The 22,744-nt window shown below is 46.0% G+C and overlaps 1 protein-coding gene across 4 annotated transcripts in view; it reads left to right on the top strand.

The window, feature by feature from the left end:
* Positions 1-22,744, top strand: part of IL7R (interleukin 7 receptor) — a 79,187-nt gene that overhangs the window by 16,858 nt on the left and 39,585 nt on the right. For 3 of the 4 annotated variants that reach the window (XM_040420979.1, XM_040420980.1, XM_040420978.1), the window contains exons 2-4: positions 1,747-1,873; positions 3,463-3,587; positions 21,231-21,388. In XM_040420979.1, the coding sequence (XP_040276913.1) occupies positions 1,747-1,873; positions 3,463-3,587; positions 21,231-21,388 (410 nt within the window). Of the gene's footprint in view, positions 1-1,743; positions 1,874-3,449; positions 3,588-21,230; positions 21,389-22,744 lie in introns of those variants that run through there. The other variant, XM_040420982.1, reaches the window with a different exon arrangement.

Below are 22,744 nucleotides of genomic sequence, written 5' to 3'. Positions count from 1 at the left end.
AAAAAACATAAAAATAAAAAAACATAAAATGACTGCAAAGAAAGATGAAGATGGAGTATAGAAGGATTACTCATCTTTTAGACAATACCTGCAGGTTCTTATACACACTATGCGGCATTTGAGCGATTAAATCCTTTTTTATAATGACCCCTGGACACTGAATATGGGCAGGTCAGGCCACTGTGTGTAACTTAAATTTAGAAACATTTGAGCTCTTGTGTTCACAGTCTAGGCAAAAGCCATATAGGTGTGACAGATTTTTATGAAAGAATGCGGCAAGTAACAATTAAAACCGGACGCCTATTTAACATCCAAGGACAATACTCAAACCCATCTCTGACTAAGGAATCCGTAGCATTCTGAAACATGTTGAAAGGTTTGTGGATCATACAGGCATCCGTAGAACAATGTGACATCACACAGAAGTTTTTCCGATAACTACCTGCTGGTTTAACCGGCCAGGGTTCCAAGTGAGTGAGTGCAGAAGCAGAGGACTCAAAGGACAACTGCACAGTATTAGGGTAACTCAGGATCAGTACAGGATAAGTAATGTATGTACAGAGTGACTGCACCAGCAGAATAGTGAGTGCAGCTCTGGAGTATAATACAGGATGTAACTCAGGATCAGTACAGGATAAGTAATGTAATGTATGTACACAGTGACTTCACTAGCAGAATAGTGAGTGCAGCTCTGGAGTATAATACAGGATGTAACTCAGGATCAGTACCGGATAAGTAATGTATGCACACAGTGACTCCACCAGCAGAATTGTGAGTGTAGCTCTTAAAGGGGTTCTGCAGTTTTTTTACTGTACTGATCCTGAGTTACATCCTGTATTATACCCCAGAGCTGCACTCACTATTCTGCTAGTGCAGTCACTGTGTACATACATTACATTACTTATCTTGTACTGATCCTGAGTTAAATCCTGTATTATACTTCAGAGCTGCACTCACTATTCTGCTGGTGCAGTCACTGTGTACATACATTACTTATACTGTACTGATCGTAAATTTACATTCTGTATTATACTTAAAGGGGTTCTGCAGTTTTTTGTAAACTGATGATCTATCCTCTGGATAAATCATCAGCATCTGATCGGCGGGGGTCCGACACCCAGGACCCCTGCCGATCAGCTGTTTGAGAAGCGCCGCTGCCTCCTTAAACAGCTGATCGGCAGGGGTCCCGGTGTGTCGGACCCCCGCTGATTAGATGCTGATGATTTATCCAGAGGATAGATCATCAGTTTAAAAAAACTGCAGAACCCCTTTAAGTATAATACAGAATGTAAATTTACGATCAGTACAGTATAAGTAATGTATGTACACAGTGACTGCACCAGCAGAATAGTGAGTGCAGCTCTGAAGTATAATACAGGATGTAACTCAGGATCAGTACAGGATAAGTAATGTAATGTATGTACAAAGTGACTGCACTAGCAGAATAGTGAGTGCAGCTCTGGAGTATAATACAGGATGTAACTCAGGATCAGTACAGGATAAGTAATGTAATGTATGTACACAGTGACTCCACCAGCAGAATAGTGAGTGCAGCTCTGGAGTATAATACAGGGTGTAACTCAGGATCAGTACAGTATAAGTAATGTATGTACACAGTGGCTTCACCAGCAGAATAGTGAGTGCAGCTCTGAAGTATAATACAGAATGTAATTTACGATCAGTACAGGATAAGTTCAGTGACTAAAATTTTTAATTAGATAAATTATCTTTACCTTTTCATTACAGATTATGAAGATCATGAACTTGAAGCAGACTTTGCCTGTTTTTCTAAGATTCTTATGTCGAATGTCAGGCTTTTATGTAATGTTACAAAGTTACCTCTGACAGCACAGAATATTACTTTTGAAGTTGGGTAAGTTGAAATTGACCATTATTGTACAGTACCGTATATCGCCATCGCCTAGTATACTGACCCAAGCTAAACTGCAGGTTGTCCACAAGCTTTCACTCTTCAGCACCAATCCCGCCTAAAGATGAAAACTGGAAAACGGTATGAAAATCCCTATGGGAGATTTAGTGGCGGCCATATTGGTTGTTACCCAAGTTCACCGGACATAATGTAATGGGTGAATAGAATTTATGTCAACTTGGCAGAAGACAACATTAACGGGCAACCTCAGTCCTCATCAGCCATATAAGTATTCTGGGCCATAATGATATTACCTTTAGGGTACAAGCTCCTCAAGTTTCCCATTCTTGGCAATCTTCTTGGAGTTTAGACCTCCAACCCTCAAACATTGGTGGCCACATTGATGGCAAAGGGTATTGGTATGATACCTGGGGACAGTGTCCGGCTGGGGTTTCTTGGGCCCAGCAGAGGATAATATTCTTGGGTACCAATCTCTATTAACCCCTATACCATCCAAAAGCTAATAGGCCTTGAATTAAAGTAATAGACCCTAGTGGCAAATGAATGGCAAAGGCAGCCAAATATGTTTTTTACTCCAGAACCTACGGGAACCACTATGGTATTATAGTCTAGCCCCACCTGAGGATCTTCTGGTACTCTGGTGGGCCAGTCATGCCATCCCTGGGGCACTATGGGGAAATGTTCCAGGGGGAAAATACTGATATGGCTGAATATGGTAAAAGCTGGTGGCCAGAGACCTGAAGTACCAGGCAAAAGATCCAGCTCACATGGCCTCTATGTCAAGTGCTAGAAATGCCACTGTTAATAGCCTATTCTAAGAATGGACCATTAGTGGTTAAAGGGGTTGTTCCATCTGGACATTTATGGCATATACATCTCTGGGACCTGCTCCTATCTCATGAATAAGGGTCTCTTCACGTCTAAAGGAATTTGAAAAATTACAAAGCATGCTTACTTGGCTATTTTCAAGTTTTGTTTAAAAAGCTGGTTGTCTAGCACTACAAATCTCAGGATGAAGCAGGAGTAAAGGTAAAGTTAACTCTCCTAGAATGTGCCTGAAAGTCCTCACACCCAGTCCTCCAAAAAGACCATTGTCCCTTTTAGGAATGGTGTCTTTACTTATTATGGTGTCCTCAATCCCCACTGAGCCAACAGGATTATTTTTAGCTAAATGAATCCAAATCATTAACCTGATCATGATATCAGGCCCTGATGGTCTTCTTGGCTTGACCAAGAAATTAGCATCCCCAGCTTCTCCTGACATCTTCAGGCTTGACCATGCCACCCCTAAATCTCTGCATTCTTCTTCTCCACCACTGCCACTCTTTTCTTCTGGATGGCTTCTCTTGGCCAGTGGACCACATGGCTCCTCAGTTGGTTGGTTCTATGATGATGTCATGATGCATGGTATGTAAGAAGTGGCACCACCCTAGACGCAGTTAATATAAACTATGTGGCAATGCTGGACCGGACATAACAAAAAATGGGAATAGTGAATCTTCTGGTACACAATGTGACTTTCCTTCTCTGCATTTCCAGATGTTACATTCATTTTTAGTCATGTTTTCTAGAGGTAAATCCAAAACCTGGAGTGAAAACAAACATGTTGAGTTTAGTCTTTTGCATTTGAAAGAATATAAGGTGTGCATGGTCTGGGAGAAGCCGCATTGTAAAAATATCTACATGCCGAAAATAGGTAAGAAGCTTATTTCCCCTAAACTCATATTTGTGATTATTGTGTAATGAGCTTTCACGTGAATCTCCATTGATTATCGTCATGTGACTTTTAGGTGAATTTCATAATATATCTTTTATAGAGGTCAGAGCTTTCTCCTGTAATAGAGCTGCATAGAGTTATAGGCCATGGACACCTATGACATGACACAATGATTTCACTTAATGGTGGTTTACTAGAGTACAAAAGTTTCATTACATTTCAGGCTGCAAAATCCATTTCATTCATTTTCAGTTTCCCCCCTCCCCATAATCAGTTTGAAACCTGCTGCTAATTAACTCCCAGTAATAAATGCTGGATTTGTATGTCCAGGATGCTACTGCCTTCCCCTGCTTCCTATCTACAGTCTGTGATTCCCCCTCCCTCCCCCTGCAGACTGCCTTGTGTGTGCTGCCCCCCCCCATCTACAGTCTATCGCAGACTGCCTTGTGTGTGCTCTCCTCTCTATCTACAGTCTCTGTGAAATGCTTTCCTTGAATCCTATCCCCCCTCTCCACAGTCTGATCTGCCATATGCACCTTCCCTGCTGCTATCTCTAACACTGAGAGAATGAAGAAAGGAGCAGAAAGAATCATCAGAAACAAGAGCAGAGCTGTGACCAATATGTCATGTTTATCAGCACCATAAGCCAGGTGAAGGACTTGTAAACACTCTGCAGAAGCAATGAAGACTATTTAAAAAGTTGCTTAATTTTGTATTTAGGAAGCAGTTATACAGTAAAAAACAGGAGGTCTTTACTGTATATAGTAATCTCCTGAGCTCCCCCTATTTGTGGTTGTATATATCTGTATACTATTAGCTTATCTCCCCTGCCTGTACATACAGTCTGCAGTAATCTCCTGAGCTCCCTCTAGTGGTGGCTGTATATATCTGTATGCAGTAATCTCCTGCGCTCCCTCTAGTGGTGTCTGTATATATCTGTATGTAGTAATCTCCTGAGCTCCCTCTAGTGGTTGCTATATATATCTGTATGTAGTAATCTCCTGAGCTCCCTCTAGTGGTGGCTGTATATATCCACATGCAGCAAGCGTCTGAGCTCCCTCTAGTGGTGGCTGTATATATCTGTATGCAGTCATCTCCTGAGCTCCCTCTAGTGGTGGCTATACATATCTGTATGTAGTAATCTCCTGAGCTCCCTCTAGTGGTGGCAGCATATATCTGTATGCAGTAATCTACTGAGTTCCCTCTAGTGGTGGCTGTATATATCTGTATGTAGTAATCTCCTGAGCTCCCTCTAGTGGTGGCTGTATATATCTGTATGCAGTAATCTACTGAGCTCCCTCTAGTGGTGGCTGTATATATCTGTATGTAGTAATCTCCTGAGCTCCCTCTAGTGGTGGCTGTATATATCTGTATGTAGTAATCTCCTGAGCTCCCTCTAGTGGTGGCTGTATATATCTGTATGCAGCAATCGCCTGAGCTCCCTCTAGTGGTGGTGGCTGTATATATTTGGATACACTAAGCTCCTTGGTTCCTCCTAGTGGTGCCTGTATATATCTGTATGCAGTAAGCTCCTGAGCTCCCTCTAGTGGTGGCTATACATATCTGTATGTAGTAAGCTCCTGAGCTCCCTCTAGTGGTGGCTATACATATCTGTATGTAGTAATCTCCTGAGCTCCCTCTAGTGGTGGCAGCATATATCTGTATGCAGTAATCTACTGAGCTCCCTCTAGTGGTGGCTGTATATATCTGTATGTAGTAATCTCCTGAGCTCCCTCTAGTGGTGGCTGTATATATCTGTATGCAGCAATCGCCTGAGCTCCCTCCAGTGGTGGTGGCTGTATATATCTGGATACACTAAGCTCCTTGGTTCCTTCTAGTGGTGACTGTATATATCTGTATGCAGTAAGCTCCTGAGCTCCCTGAATCTATTGCTACAACATAAGCAAAGAGATACAATCTCTCTATTTAGCACTCATATGGGAAGTATGAATGTAAATACTCCCCTGTATACAGATTGCATTTTGTGCACTTGCTAATAAAAAGAAAAAGACATATTGATAACCTTCTATCTAACCAAATGCTTTTTGTCTTTTATAACCTCACAAAGGGCTTTTTTTTTAAAGGAATAATAAAGAGTATTGTTTATATTTAGAGTTGAGCGAACACCTGGATGTTCGGGTTCGAGAAGTTCGGCCGAACTTCCCGGAAATGTTCGGGTTCGGGATCCGAACCCGATCCGAACTTCGTCCCGAACCCCATTGAAGTCAATGGGGACCCAAACTTTTGGGCACTAAAAAGGCTGTTAAACAGCCCAGGAAAGAGCTAGAGGGCTGCAAAAGGCAGCAACATGTAGGTAAATCCCCTGCAAACAAATGTGGATAGGGAAATGAATTAAAATAAAAATTAAAAAAATTAAAATGACCCAATATCAATTGGACAGAGGTCCCATAGCAGAGAATCTGGCTTCACGTCAGCAGAGAATCAGTCTCTTCATGCCATAGCAGAGAATCTGGCTTCATGTCAGCAGAGAATCAGTCTCTTCATGCCATAGCAGAGAATCTGGCTTCATGTCAGCGCAGAATCAGTCTTCATGTCATAGCAGAGAATCAGGCTTCACGTCACCCACCACTGGAACAGGCCACTGTCACACATTTAGGCCCAGGCACCCAGGCAGAGGAGAGAGGTCCCGTAACAGAGAATCTGGCCTTATGTCAGCGCAGAATCAGTCTTCATGTCATAGCAGAGAATCAGGCTTCACGTCACCCACCACTGGAACAGGCCACTGTCGCACATTTAGGCCCCGGCACCCAGACAGAGGAGAGCGGTCCCGTAACAGAGAATCTGGCCTTATGTCAGCGCAGAATCTGTCTTCATGTCATAGCAGAGAATCAGGCTTCACGTCACCCACCACTGGAACAGGCCACTGTCACACATTTAGGCCCAGGCACCCAGGCAGAGGAGAGAGGTCCCGTAACAGAGAATCTGGCCTTATGTCAGCGCAGAATCTGTCTTCATGTCATAGCAGAGAATCAGGCTTCACGTCACCCACCACTGGAACAGGCCACTGTCACACATTTAGGCCCCGGCACCAAGGCAGAGGAGAAAGGTCCCGAAACAGAGAATCTGTCCTGATGTCAGCACAGAATCTGTCTTCATGTCATAGCAGAGAATCAGGCTTCACGTCACCCACCACTGGAAGAGGCCACTGTCACATATTTAGGCCCCGGCACCCAGACAGAGGAGAGCAGTCCCGTAACAGAGAATCTGGCCTTATGTCAGCGCAGAATCTGTCTTCATGTCATAGCAGAGAATCAGGCTTCACGTCACCCACCACTGGAACAGGCCACTGTCACACATTTAGGCCCAGGCACCCAGGCAGAGGAGAGAGGTCCCGTAACAGAGAATCTGGCCTTATGTCAGCGCAGAATCTGTCTTCATGTCATAGCAGAGAATCAGGCTTCACGTCACCCACCACTGGAACAGGCCACTGTCACACATTTAGGCCCAGGCACCCAGGCAGAGGAGAGAGGTCCCGTAACAGAGCATCTGGCCTTATGTCAGCGCAGAATCTGTCTTCATGTCATAGCAGAGAATCAGGCTTCACGTCACCCACCACTGGAACAGGCCACTGTCACACATTTAGGCCCAGGCAGAGGAGAGAGGTCCTGTAACAGAGAATCTGGCCTTATGTCAGCGCAGAATCTGTCTTCATGTCATAGCAGAGAATCAGGCTTCACGTCACCCACCACTGGAACAGGCCACTGTCACACATTTAGGCCCCGGCACCCAGACAGAGGAGAGCGGTCCCGTAACAGAGAATCTGGCCTTATGTCAGCGCAGAATCTGTCTTCATGTCATAGCAGAGAATCAGGCTTCACGTCACCCACCACTGGAACAGGCCACTGTCACATATTTAGGCCCAGGCACCCAGGCAGAGGAGAGAGGTCCCGTAACAGAGAATCTGGCCTTATGTCAGCACAGAATCAGTCTTCGTGTCATAGCAGAGAATCAGGCTTCACGTCACCCACCACTGGAACAGGCCACTGTCACACATTTAGGCCCAGGCACCCAGGCAGAGGAGAGAGGTCCCGTAACAGAGAATCTGGCCTTATGTCAGCGCAGAATCTGTATTCATGTCATAGCAGAGAATCAGGCTTCACGTCACCCACCACTGGAACAGGCCACTGTCACATATTTAGGCCCAGGCAGACGAGAGAGGTCGCGTAACAGAGAATCTGGCTTCATGTCAGCACAGAATAAGTCTTCATGTCATAGCAGAGAATCAGGCTTCACGTCACCCACCACTGGAACAGGCCACTGTCACACATTTAGGCCCCGGCACCCAGACAGAGGAGAGGTTAATTCAACTTTGGGTTGCCCCGCAATATAATGGTAAAATGAAATTAAAAATAGTATTGAATGAGGAAGTGCCCTGGAGTAGAATAATATATTGTTAAGGGGAGGTAGTTAATATCTAATCTGCACAAGGGATGGACAGGTCCTGTGGGATCCATGCCTGGTTCATTTTTATGAACGTCAGCTTGTCCACATTGGCTGTAGACAGGCGGCTGCGTTTGTCTGTAATGACGCCCCCTGCCGTGCTGAATACACGTTCAGACAAAACGCTGGCCGCCGGGCAGGCCAGCACCTCCAAGGCATAAAAGGCTAGCTCTGGCCACGTGGACAATTTGGAGACCCAGAAGTTGAATGGGGCCGAACCATCAGTCAGTACGTGGAGGGGTGTGCACAGGTACTGTTCCACCATGTTAGTGAAATGTTGCCTCCTGCTAACACGTTCCGTATCAGGTGGTGGTGCAGTTAGCTGTGGCGTGGTGACAAAACTTTTCCACATCTCTGCCATGCTAACCCTGCCCTCAGAGGATATGGCCGTGACACAGCTGCGTTGGCGACCTCTTGCTCCTCCTCTGCCTTCGCCTTGGGCTTCCACTGGTTCCCCTGTGACATTTGGGAATGCTCTCAGTAGCGCGTCTACCAACGAAGTAAGGTGGGCACATTGTCTTTGTACCGGGGATCCAGCAGGGTGGCAACCCAGTAGTCCTCACACGTTAAAATGTGGGCAACTCTGCTGTCGTTGCGCAGGCACTGCAGCATGTAGTTGCTCATGTGTGCCAGGCTGCCCAGAGGTAAGGACAAGCTGTCCTCTGTGGGAGGCGTATCGTCATCGTCCTGTGTTTCCCCCCAGCCACGCACCAGTGATGGGCCCGAGCTGCTTTGGGTGCCACCCCGCTGTGAACATGCTTCATCCTCATCCTCCTCCACCTCCTCCTCATCCTCGTCCTCCTCGTCCTCCAGTAGTGGGCCCTGTCTGGCCACATTTGTACCTGGCCTCTGGTGTTGCAAAAAACCTCCCTCTGAGTCACTTTGAAGAGACTGGCCTGAAAGTGCTAAAAATGACCCCTCTTCCTCCTCTTCCTCCTGGGCCACCTCCACTTCCATCATCGCCCTAAGTGTTTTCTCAAGGAGACATAGAAGTGGTATTGTAACGCTGATAACGGCGTCATCGCCACTGGCCATGTTGGTGGAGTACTCGAAACAGCGCAACAGGGCACACAGGTCTCGCATGGAGGCCCAGTCATTGGTGGTGAAGTGGGTCTGATCCGCAGTGCGACTGACCCGTGCGTGCTGCAGCTGAAACTCCACTATGGCCTGCTGCTGCTCGCACAGTCTGTCCAGCATATGCAAGGTGGAGTTCCACCTGGTGGGTACGTCGCATATGAGGCGGTGAGCGGGAAGGCCGAAGTTACGCTGTAGCGCAGACAGGCGAGCAGCAGCAGGATGTGAACGCCAGAAGCGCGAACAGACGGCCCGCACTTTATGCAGCAGCTCTGACATGTCGGGGTAGTTGCGAATGAACTTCTGCACCACCAAATTCAGCACATGCGCCAGGCAAGGGATGTGCGTCAAACCGGCTAGTCCCAGAGCTGCAACGATATTTCGCCCATTATCGCACACCACCAGGCCGGGCTTGAGGCTCACCGGCAGCAACCACTCGTCGGTCTGTTGTTCTATACCGCTGACGTTTACCCCGTGCTGTGCTGAAGTTGGTGGTGAAGGTGTGTGGCTGACTGGATGAGCAGGTGGAAGAAGAGGAGGAGGAAGCTGAGTAGGAGGAGGAGGAGACAGGAGGCAAAGAATGTTGCCCTGCGATCCTTGGCGGCAGAAGGACGTGCGCCAAACAGCTCTCCGCCTGGGGCCCAGCCGCCACTACATTTACCCAGTGTGCAGTTAGGGAGATATAGCGTCCCTGGCCGTGCTTACTGGTCCACGTATCTGTGGTTAGGTGGACCTTGCCACAGATGGCGTTGCGCAGTGCACACTTGATTTTATCGGATACTTGGTTGTGCAGGGAAGGCACGGCTCTCTTGGAGAAGTAGTGCCGGCTGGGAACAACATACTGTGGGACAGCAAGTGACATGAGCTGTTTGAAGCTGTCTGTGTCCACCAGCCTAAATGACAGCATTTCATAGGCCAGTAGTTTAGAAATGCTGGCATTCAGGGCCAGGGATCGAGGGTGGCTAGGTGGGAATTTACGCTTTCTCTCAAATGTTTGTGAGATGGAGAGCTGAACGCTGCCGTGTGACATGGTTGAGATGCTTGGTGACGCAGGTGGTGGTGTTGGTGGTACATCCCATGTTTGCTGGGCGGCAGGTGCCAACGTTCCTCCAGAGGCGGAGGAAGAGGCCGAGGCGGCGGCAGCAGCAGAAGAGGCCGAGGCAGCAGCAGCAGAAGAGGTAGCAGGGGGAGCCTGAGTGACTTCTTTGTTTTTAAGGTGTTTACTCCACTGCAGTTCATGCTTTGCATGCAGGTGCCTGGTCATGCAGGTTGTGCTAAGGTTCAGAACGTTAATGCCTCGCTTCAGGCTCTGATGGCACAGCGTGCAAACCACTCGGGTCTTGTCGTCAGCACATTGTTTGATGAAGTGCCATGCCAGGGAACTCCTTGAAGCTGCCTTTGGGGTGCTCGGTCCCAGATGGCGGCGGTCAGTAGCAGGCGGAGTCTCTTGGCGGCGGGTGTTCTGATTTTGCCCACTGCTCCCTCTTTTGCTACGCTGTTGGCTCGGTCTCACCACTGCCTCTTCCTCCGAACTGTGAAAGTCAGTGGCACGACCTTCATTCCATGTGGGGTCTAGGACCTCATCGTCCCCTGCATCGTCTTCCACCCAGTCTTGACCCCTGACCTCCTGTTCAGTCTGCACACTGCAGAAAGACGCAGCAGTTGGCACCTGTGTTTCGTCATCATCAGAGACGTGCTGAGGTGGTATTCCCATGTCCTCATCATCAGGAAACATAAGTGGTTGTGCGTTAGTGCATTCTATCTCTTCCACCCCTGGTGAAGAGCTAGGTGGATGCCCTTGGGAAACCCTGGCAGCAGAGTCTTCAAACAGCATAAGAGACTGCTGCATAACTTGAGGCTCAGACAGTTTCCCTGATATGCATGGGGGTGATGTGACAGACTGATGGGCTTGGTTTTCATGCGCCATCTGTGCGCTTTCTGCAGATGTCACGGAAGGTGTACAGGAAACAATATGATACTAATAACAAACGATGACTAACTGGATCCACAACTAAGGAACATAAAGGGAGACCCCTGCAATCGACCTGCCGCTCTCCCTTAATGCTCAGCCTATGCGACCACTCTAAAGGTGAATGGGCGCATATCCACGTACCTCGGCTATCTTAACCTGAAGGCCCTACAATAGTGAGGGGACACGACCACCGGCTCCCTACACAGACACGGAGGGAGTCAGGGTCACCTGGATCCAGACAACAGAAAATCATAAATACTAAAACAGCACTTATCTGCATACGACTGTGAACTGCGAACTGGTAGCTGGGAGCTGGGAGCTAAAGACAGCATGCACACTCAATCCAGGAAGTTGTATCAGCCACACCCAACTACCTCATGGGGGAGAATATAAAGGGAGGTAATGAGTCTGACTGCATGACAGCTGAGATAGCCTAACGAGGTGAGGAACAGAAACCAAAACAAAGAAACTCAAGGGGGAGGATCTGAACGGCTCCTGTCAGAGCTTCTCAGCTGTCTGCTTGTGACAGTACCCCTCCCTCTAGGAGTGGACTCCGGACACTCAGGGCCCACCTTCTCAGGATGGGACCTATGGAAAGCCCTGATGAGGCGAGAGGCCTTAATGTCCGTCACTGGGAGCCACATCCTCTCCTCAGGACCATAACCCTCCCAATGAACGAGGTACTGGAGGGAACCGCGGACAAGACGAGAATCCACAATCCTAGAGACCTGAAATTCAAGATTCCCATCAACCATAATCGGAGGAGGAGGCAAAGGTGAGGGTACAATGGGTTGAACATAAGGTTTCAATAAGGACTTATGGAAAACATTATGGATCTTCCAAGTCTGAGGAAGATCAAGACGGTAGGCAACAGGATTGATGACAGACAGGATCTTGTAAGGCCCAATAAACCTAGGACCCAACTTCCAGGAGGGAACCTTCAATTTGATATTCTTGGTAGACAGCCACACCAAATCACCAACATTCAGGTCCGGACCAGGCATACGTCTCTTATCCGCCACACGCTTATATCTCTCACTCATATTCTTTAGATTATCCTGAATATTTTGCCAAATAGATGACAAAGACGAGGAGAATCTGTCCTCATCAGGCAAACCAGAAGAGCCCTCTCCAGAGAAAGTCCCAAACTGCGGATGAAACCCATATGCACCAAAAAATGGTGACTTATCAGAGGACTCCTGACGACGGTTATTTAAAGCAAACTCAGCAAGGGACAAAAACGAACACCAATCCTCCTGATTCTCCGCCACAAAACAGCGCAGATATGTCTCCAGATTCTGATTGACACGCTCCGTCTGGCCATTCGACTGCGGATGGAAAGCAGAAGAGAATGACAAGCGAACCCCCAAGCGAGAACAGAAAGCCTTCCAGAATCTGGAAACAAACTGCGTGCCCCTATCAGAGACTATGTCAGAAGGAATCCCATGCAATTTGACAATGTGGTCAACAAATGCCTGCGCCAGCGTCTTAGCATTGGGCAAACCGGGAAAAGGGATAAAGTGCACCATTTTGCTAAAACGGTCCACCACCACCAGAATCACAGACTTCCCCGAGGAACGAGGCAAGTCCGTTATGAAGTCCATGGACAGATGTGTCCAAGGACGGGAAGGAATGGGCAAAGGAAGGAGAGGACCTGATGGCCGTGAGTGAGGGACCTTGGCACGAGCGCAAGTCTCGCAAGCTGCCACAAAACCCTCAACCGACTTACAAAGCGCAGGCCACCAGAATCTCCGAGCAATGAGATCCAGTGTGGCTCTTGTCCCCGGGTGCCCAGCAAGGACCGTATCATGGTGTTCTTTAAAAATCTTGTGTCTCAAAGCGAGAGGCACAAACAACCTCCCAGGAGGACAAAGATCAGGAGCTTCTGACTGGGCTGCCTGCACCTCTGCCTCCAATTCAGGAAAAAGAGCAGAGACCACCACACCTTCAGCTAAAATGGGACCCGGGTCTTCAAAATTCCCACCTCCCGGGAAACAACGTGACAGGGCATCTGCCTTCACATTCTTAACCCCAGGGCGGAACGTAACAACAAAATTAAACCTTGAAAAGAACAAAGACCATCTGGCCTGTCTCGGGTTCAGACGCTTGGCTGACTCCAAGTAGGCCAGATTTTTATGGTCAGTAAACACGGTAATAGGGTGTCTGGCTCCCTCTAGCCAATGGCGCCATTCCTCAAAAGCCAACTTGATGGCCAACAATTCCCTATCTCCCACATCATAATTTCTCTCTGCGGAGGAGAGCTTCTTTGAGAAAAAGGCACACGGTTGCCATTTGGCAGGAGAGGAACCCTGAGACAAGACCGCCCCCACCCCTACCTCAGAAGCATCAACCTCAACTATGAAGGGTAAGGAAACATCAGGTTGTACTAGGATGGGAGCGGAAGCAAAACTCTCCTTGATATCAGAAAAGGCCTTACGCGCCTCTACCGACCAGGAAGAAAAATCTACCCCCTTTCTGGTCATATCCGTGAGTGGTTTAACAACAGAGGAATAATTCAAAATAAATTTCCTGTAATAATTAGCAAAGCCCAAAAAACGCATCAGCGCCTTCTGATTCTCAGGAAGCTCCCACTCAAGCACAGCGCGGACCTTCTCGGGGTCCATGCGAAAACCAGAAGCGGAGACAAGAAACCCCAGAAATTGGATCTCTGGAACCGCAAACACACATTTTTCCAGTTTCGCGTATAATTTATTCTCCCGCAGGATGAGTAAGACCTGACATAAGTGTTCCTTATGAGTTTTGAAATCAGGAGAAAAAATCAAAATGTCATCTAAATACACTAATACAAATTTTCCCATTAAATGATAAAAAATGCTGTTGACGAAATGCTGAAAAACGGCTGGGGCATTCATCAAACCAAAAGGCATAACCAAATTCTCAAAATGGCCCTCAGGGGTATTGAAAGCCGTCTTCCATTCGTCTCCTTCTCTGACCCTAACCAGGTTGTATGCCCCTCTTAGGTCTAATTTGGAAAAGACTTTCGCCCCAACAACCTGGTTAAACAAATCTGGGATTAAAGGAAGCTGATACGGATCACGAATAGTGATACTGTTCAGCTCCCTGAAATCCAGACAAGGTCTTAAAGAACCATCTTTTTTCTTAACAAAGAAAAAACCAGCGGCAACAGGTGACTTCGAGGGTCGTATGTGTCCTTTTCTCAGACTCTCAGAGATATAAGCCCGCATAGCGACCCTCTCAGGTTGGGAAAGATTGTATAAACGAGATTTAGGCAGCTTGGCACCTGGGATGAGATCAATAGGGCAATCATACTCCCTGTGCGGAGGCAAATCCTGAACTCCACTCTCAGAGAAAACATCCAAAAATTCAGAGAGGAAAGGTGGTACAGTTTTAGTAGAAACCTCAGAAATAGATGTTATGAGGCAATTCTCTCTGCAAAAGTCACTCCAACCATTTATTTGCCTCGCTGGCCAATCAATGGTGGGGTTATGTTTAGAGAGCCAGGGTAGCCCCAACACTAGAGGAGTAGGCAAACCGGTAAGGACGAAACATGACACATCCTCAACATGAGTATCATTCACAATTAAACGGATATTGTGAACTATGCCCTTTAATGATTTCTGAGAAAGTTTAGCTGAATCAATAGAAAAAACAGGAATATTTTTTCGCAAAGTGCATACCTGGAAACCATGAGTTATTGCAAATTGGTTATCAATGAGGTTAACAGCTGCTCCACTATCCACAAAAATCTCACAAAAAATGCTCTTGCTCTCTAGCGCCACCCTAGCAGGCAGGACAAAACGGGAACTACAAGCAAAAGACAATTCTTCAATTTCCGCCTCAACCCTGCCAATAGTAACAGACGGAATATTCTTAAAAGATTTCTTCCTTTTTGTCTCTTTATTACTCCCAGAAAACTGCCTGAATCTCCTAGAGGGACAAACATTTGCCAGATGATTTATACCTCCACAACAAAAGCAAACCCTCCCATGCGGGCTGAATCTTCTATTGTCAGAGGCAATCAACCACAGCTGCATGGACTCCTGCTCAGAAGGGGCTGACAGCGACTGAGACCCCTGTGCACAGAATGAGACCGCTGCACTGTCCCGGGACTGAGCATGACAAGAAGGAGAAATCTCTCCTCTTTCTCTAAGACGCCTGTCAATACGAACAGCCTGAGACATAGCAGAATTCAAGGAGGTAGGTCTTTCATGAAAGGAAAATGCATCTTTCAATCCCTCAGAAAGACCATAGCAAAATTGACTTCGGAGTGCAGCATCATTCCAACCAGTATCAGCTGCCCATCTCCGAAATTCTGAGCAGTATATCTCTGCGGATTGTTTACCCTGGCATAACAGACGTAGTCTAGACTCAGCCAGAGCAATACGATCCGGATCATCATATATCTGACCCAGGGCTAAAAAGAATTCATCCACTGAACGAAGGGGCCGTGCCCCCTCCGGCAGCGAAAAGGCCCAGGACTGAGCATTACCCCTGAGCAGCGATATAATGATGCCCACCCTTCGTTCTTCATCACCGGAAGAATGGGGAAGAAGGCGAAAATGGAGTTTGCAAGCCTCTCTAAAACGTACGAAATTCTCACTACCCCCGGAAAACGTATCCGGGAGCGAAATCTTAGGCTCAGCACAAACTCCATGAACGCAAGCTGAACCGGTCACTTGAAACTGAGAAAAAGTCTTACGGAGATCAGCTACCTCCAATGAAAGACCCTGAAAGCGTTCAGCCAAAAGTGAAACCGGATCCATGCTTGAGACGGTTTTGGTGGCTGATAATGTCACGGAAGGTGTACAGGAAACAATATGATACTAATAACAAACGATGACTAACTGGATCCACAACTAAGGAACATAAAGGGAGACCCCTGCAATCGACCTGCCGCTCTCCCTTAATGCTCAGCCTATGCGACCACTCTAAAGGTGAATGGGCGCATATCCACGTACCTCGGCTATCTGAACCTGAAGGCCCTACAATAGTGAGGGGACACGACCACCGGCTCCCTACACAGACACGGAGGGAGTCAGGGTCACCTGGATCCAGACAACAGAAAATCATAAATACTAAAACAGCACTTATCTGCATATGACTGTGAACTGCGAACTGGGAGCTGGGAGCTGGGAGCTAAAGACAGCATGCACACTCAATCCAGGAAGTTGTATCAGCCACACCCAACTACCTCATGGGGGAGAATATAAAGGGAGGTAATGAGTCTGACTGCATGACAGCTGAGATAGCCTAACGAGGTGAGGAACAGAAACCAAAACAAAGAAACTCAAGGGGGAGGATCTGAACGGCTCCTGTCAGAGCTTCTCAGCTGTCTGCTTGTGACAGCAGAAGACTGGGTGGGAGATAATGTGAACGTGCTGGATCCACTGTCGGCCACCCAATTGACTAATGCCTGTACCTGCTCAGGCCTTACCATCCTTAGAACGGCATTGGGCCCCACCAAATATCCCTGTAAATTCTGGCGGCTACTGGGACCTGAGGTAGTTGGTACACTAGGACGTGTGGCTGTGGCAGAACGGCCACGTCCTCTCCCAGCACCAGAGGGTCCACTAACACCACCACGACCATGTCCACGTCCGCGTCCGTGTCCCTTATTAGATGTTTTCCTCATTGTTCCCGTTCACCACAATTTTGAGAATGGCAAATTTGGGAATAGTTTTTCAACCCAGAAAAAAAAGTGTGCTTTTACGGTCACTACAAATAACTTGACCAGCTAAAACAGTGCAGATTTGGTTGAATAGAGATGTGAGGCCTGTTTTTTTTTTGCGCTGTGTGACAGGTATAGGTTTAATCTCAGAATCAGACTTCTATCTGCACGCTAGCGTGTGTCTTAGGTTTTTCTGAATGACACTATCACTAGCTTCAATGTAAGATATTCTTTTTGGGATAGATTTCAAGTAGGCCTCAAATACCAGAAACTAGTTATTTTGAGAATGGCAAATTTGGGAATGGTTTTTCAACCCAGAAAAAAAAGTGTGCTTTTACGGTCACTACAAATAACTTGACCAGCTAAAACAGTGCAGATTTGGTTGAATAGAAATGTCAGGTCTATTTTTTAGGCGCTGGGTGACAGGCTCAACTTGCCCCTGATGTAATATATGGCCAAAAAATAACCACACTGTTGATGGTTAAATGCACTTGGGTGACACAGGCTCAGCCTGCACCTGATGTAGTATATGGCCAAAAAATAATCAGACTGTTGATGGTTAAATGCACTTGGGTGACACAGGCTCAGCCTGCAGCTGATGTAGTATATGGCCAAAAAATCACCAGACTGTTGATGGTTAAATGCACTTCGGTGACACAGGCTCAGCCTGCAGCTGATGTAGGATATAGCACAAAATAACCACACTATCGATGGTTAAATACACTTGGTGATAGCTTGTGCTGGCGCACCACAAGTCACAAAATGGCCGCCGATCACCCCTACATCAGCTGCTTTGCAGCCTTTCAAAAAGCGCCAAGAAAGCGCGGAACACCGAACCCGGACTTTTACGAAAATGTTCGGGTTTCGGGTCCGTGTCACGGACACCCCAAAATTCGGTACGAACCCGAACTATACAGTTCAGGTTCGCTCATCCCTATTTATATTATATACTGTAAGGCCAAAAACAGAATCCACATACCCCTTGGCTATTGATCTTTTTTGAGCCCTTGTATGCTTCTATACATCTCAACTTGTATATGAAGACAATAGTCTGGACTCCAAACTGATGCATTGTAGCAAACGAACAGAGAGATTTGTGTAGGTGCTACTAATGGGTTTAGCTCACAGAGTATTGTCTAGACTGGATACAACTGTGCTAGTTTGTTACAATGTATCAGTCTGGAGTCCGGGCTGTTTAGCTCACAGAGCATTGTCTAGACTGGATACAACTGTACTAGTTTGTTACAATGTATCAGTCTGGAGTCCGGGCTGTTTAGCTCACAGAGCATTGTCTAGACTCGATACAACTGTACTAGTTTGTTACAATGTATCAGTCTGGAGTCCGGGCTGTTTAGCTCACAGAGCCTTGTCTAGACTGGATACAACTGTGCTAGTTTGTTACAATGTATCAGTCTGGAGTCCGGGCTGTTTAGCTCACAGAGCATTGTCTAGACTGGATACAACTCTACTAGTTTGTTACAATGTATCAGTCTGGAGTCCGGGCTGTTTAGCTCACAGAGCATTGTCTACACTGGATACAACTGTACTAGTTTGTTACAATGTATCAGTCTGAAGTCCTGGCTGTTTAGCTCACAGAGCATTGTCTAGACTGGATACAACTCTGCTAGTTTGTTACAATGTATCAGTCTGTATCCGGACTGTTTAGCTCACAGAGCATTGTCTAGACTGGATACAACTGTACTAGTTTGTTACAATGTATCAGTCTGGAGTCCGGGCTGTTTAGCTCACAGAGCATTGTCTAGACAGGATACAACTGTACTAGTTTGTTACAATGTATCAGTCTGGGGTCCAGGCTGTTTAGCTCACAGAGCATTGTCTAGACTGGATACAACTGTACTAGTTTGTTACAATGTATCAGTCTGGAGTCCGGGCTGTTTAGCTCACAGAGCATTGTCTAGACAGGATACAACTGTACTAGTTTGTTACAATGTATCAGTCTGGGGTCCAGGCTGTTTAGCTCACAGAGCATTGTCTAGACTGGATACAACAGTACTAGTTTGTTACAATGTACCAGTCTGGAGTCCGGGCTGTTTAGCTCACAGAGCATTGTCTAGACTGGATACAACTGTGCTAGTTTGTTACAATGTATCAGTCTGGAGTCCGGGCTGTTTAGCTCACAGAGCATTGTCTAGACTGGATACAATTGTCTCCACTTCTCAGCTGAGAGCAGGACTGGCTATGGGCAGGATTACTGCCTCTGAATGGAAACAATGGTCTTCTTAATCATTGACAGCAAGCACATATGTTGAAAATGGTAAGGTCTGGCCAGATATGTGAAAAGCCACTAGCAATATGAAATCATCCTTCTGATCATATAAAAATGCTCGTTCCTGCCCCTTAACAAAGTAAATTTGTATTTGCCATCTCCAGGATCCGCTAAAAGGTTTTTTTTAACCATTTTCACGAAGTGAGGTAATAAAGAGGCTTGAAAATTTTGTGATTAGACCAAGAAGTTCCCTTGCATGTCAGCCATAGAAGACATAGTGAGGCTGTGATAGAATTGGAGACCTTGAAGATCAGCTTCCTGCATGTGAGATACTCGCAGACGTAACTCGGCTACTTCTGATCTTGAGAATAGATTGGGAAATTCCATTGTGGGTACAACCAGAAATGATAGAAGGCCCCAAACCCTCTAATTATATGGAAACCTGCCTTTTAAATTTATTTAATAAAGTGACCGACACCTCTCTTGGTGGTGGAGTGGGTGCCTTTCTCTGTCCACCTCAGTAACATGGCTGAGGTGGTCACTCATGCTTGGTTACATCCATCAACTGCCACCAGCCCTATCTACTGTTAGAAGCTGTGATACAGTTACTGGGAGAGAGCAGCAGAAAGGACACGTCCTCTGAATTATGACTTTCTTTGTGGTAGAGCAGGTGATATTAGAGACCGACCAGGCCAATTCCCATCTCCTAATCCTTGTCAAGCCATTGCCTACTCTGGCAGTCAACTGGTTAAAAAGTACCTTAGATGTATTCACTTACTGGTGTGACAGATGGTTACCTCATAATATACACACAAATATGCCACATGCCGCATGCTAATGAGCTGATTTGAGTCCAGCGTGATGTCAGTGAGTCCAGCGTTTTTTTTTCATTCAGAGCTATGGCCACTCCCCTGCCCACCTGCTGCTGATTCATATGGAAACAAACTGTCAATCAGCAGCAGGTGGGCGGGGAGAGTCAGGAGCTCATGAATATTCAGGACTCATCATTATCAGCTGGAGCTTTTCAATACAAGATGTTGGCAGATTGACTGGGTCAATTAAAGAAAGTGACCCAACATTGTGCTAAGAGAATCAGTCACTTATTTATGTTGCCCTTAGTTAGGACACCATAAAACTGGCGACAGGTTCCCTTTAAATCTACAGAAGCCTCCTAGCTACCATAGCTTTCTATCCTTATTTACTCCAGAAAAATGGCATAAAGACAGATGTGGATGCCCTACTGGCACGCTCCTTTGTTTTCATGCCACTTCTGAAAAGTGCTGTGATGGCAGAAAAGTCATAAATTTTGCCGAAAATACGGCATGCAACGAAATTTGAAACTTGTCAACGCCACAATTCTGGCTTAAAAGGCAAAGTCAATGCCATCCCATTTACAGAAATGAATCAGTACTTGCCTACAGTAAATCCATAAAATACTTTTAATACATTTCTCGCCATCTCTACTTGCTGTCAGTGAATTGGACATTCTTATTTACCTCCAGATCTGGTGGCTTTCCTACATCTAACGGATGAGAGTTTGCTACAATTGTTTGTATTCATTCTTCAGGAGCCAAACAACCTGGACATCTAGTTGATACATTTGAGCTTCATTCATACATTGTAGCCGACTAGAATGACAGAGGACATTTTCCAGGTGCCACAGGTGCAGATCTAAAACGGGTCGTCTCACTTCAGCAGATGGCATTTATCATGTACAGAAAGTTAATACAAGGCACTTACTAATGTTTTGTGATTTTCCCAATTGCGTCCTTTGCTGGCTGGATTCATTTTTCCATCACATTATACACTGTTTGTATCCAGGGGTTACGACCACCCTGCAATCCATCAGCGGTGGTCGTGCTTGCACACTATAGGAAATAGTGCCGGTCTATGCTCTCACTCCCTCGTTCCAGCCACCAGAGAGGAGAGTGCTTTTTCCTATAGCGTGCAAGCACGACCACCGCTGCTGGATTGTAGGGTGGTCATAACCCTCTGGATATGAGCAGTGTATAATGGGATGGAAAAATGAATCAAGCCAGCAAAGGAAGCAATATGGAGAATCACAATACATCACTAGGTGGCTTGCATTAACTTTCTCTACATGATAAATGCCACTTGCTGAAGTGAGAGGACCCCTTTAAGAATCGTCCGTGTCATTTGTCATGGTCTCTGTGTTTGATGTATTCCATGTTAAGTGGACAGGACGTAAAGCTGACTTCATTTCTTCTCATTTCACAGCAATTCCTGACAGTCCATTCAATGTAACTATTAGCTATGATAAAACATCAGAAGAATTCCTGTTTCAAATAGCTTTGAGATATGGTCGTTTGGAATATCTTGTCAAAAACACAATGTACCATGAGATTGTTCTGCGCAAGGAAGGCACGCCATGGCCAGTAAGTGGAGTCCCAATGGGTGTAGAGGGGCTTGGGGGGAATGTACCAAGTACACATGAGACCCCACTGAAAGATTACAAATGGGAAATAAATCTGCCATTATCACCTTAAGTAGTAAGTTCAGAATATGAAAAGCTTATAATCATTTTGGTTTCACAAATTCCCAGGGATAATGCAAAAGGTGGTGCCACAACACAGGATAATAAACACAATGATGTCACAGTACAGGGATAATAAACACAGTGATGTCACAGTACAGGGATAATAAACACAGTGATGTCACAGTACAGGGATAATAAACACAGTGATGTCACAGTACAGGGATAATAAACACAGTGATGTCACAGTACAGAGATAATAAACAGAGTGATGTCACAGTACAGAGATAATAAACACAGTGATGTCACAGTACAGGGATAATAAACACAGTAATGTCACAGTATAGGGATAATAAACACAGTGATGTCACAGTACAGGGATAATAAACACAGTGATGTCACAGTACAGGGATAATAAACACAGTGATGTCACAGTACAGAGATAATAAACACAGTGATGTCACAGTACAGAGATAATAAACACAGTGATGTCACAGTACAGGGATAATAAACACAGTGATGTCACAGTACAGGGATAATAAACACAGTGATGTCACAGTACAGGGATAATAAACGCAGTGATGTCACAGTACAGGGACAATAAACACAGTGATGTCACAGTACAGAGATAATAAACGCAGTGATGTCACAGTACAGGGATAATAAACACAGTGATGTCACAGTACAGGGATAATAAACACAGTGATGTCACAGTACAGAGATAATACACACAGTGATGTCACAGTACAGAGATAATAAACAGAGTGATGTCACAGTACAGGGATAATAAACACAGTGATGTCACAGTACAGGGATAATAAACACAGTGATGTCACAGTACAGAGATAATAAACAGAGTGATGTCACAGTACAGGGATAATAAACACAGTGATGTCACAGTACAGGGATAATAAACACAGTGATGTCACAGTACAGAGATAATACACACAGTGATGTCACAGTACAGAGATAATAAACAGAGTGATGTCCCAGTACAGAGATAATAAACACAGTGATGTCACAGTACAGGGATAATAAACACAGTAATGTCACAGTATAGGGATAATAAACACAGTGATGTCACAGTACAGGGATAATAAACACAATGATGTCACAGTACAGGGATAATAAACACAGTGATGTCACAGTACAGAGATAATAAACACAGTGATGTCACAGTACAGAGATAATAAACACAGTGATGTCACAGTACAGGGATAATAAACACAGTGATGTCACAGTACAGGGATAATAAACA

This window comes from Bufo bufo, chromosome 2 (assembly GCF_905171765.1).
Source record: "Bufo bufo chromosome 2, aBufBuf1.1, whole genome shotgun sequence".
NCBI lineage: Eukaryota > Metazoa > Chordata > Amphibia > Anura > Bufonidae > Bufo > Bufo bufo.
This window is presented reverse-complemented; position numbering and strand designations above follow the sequence as displayed.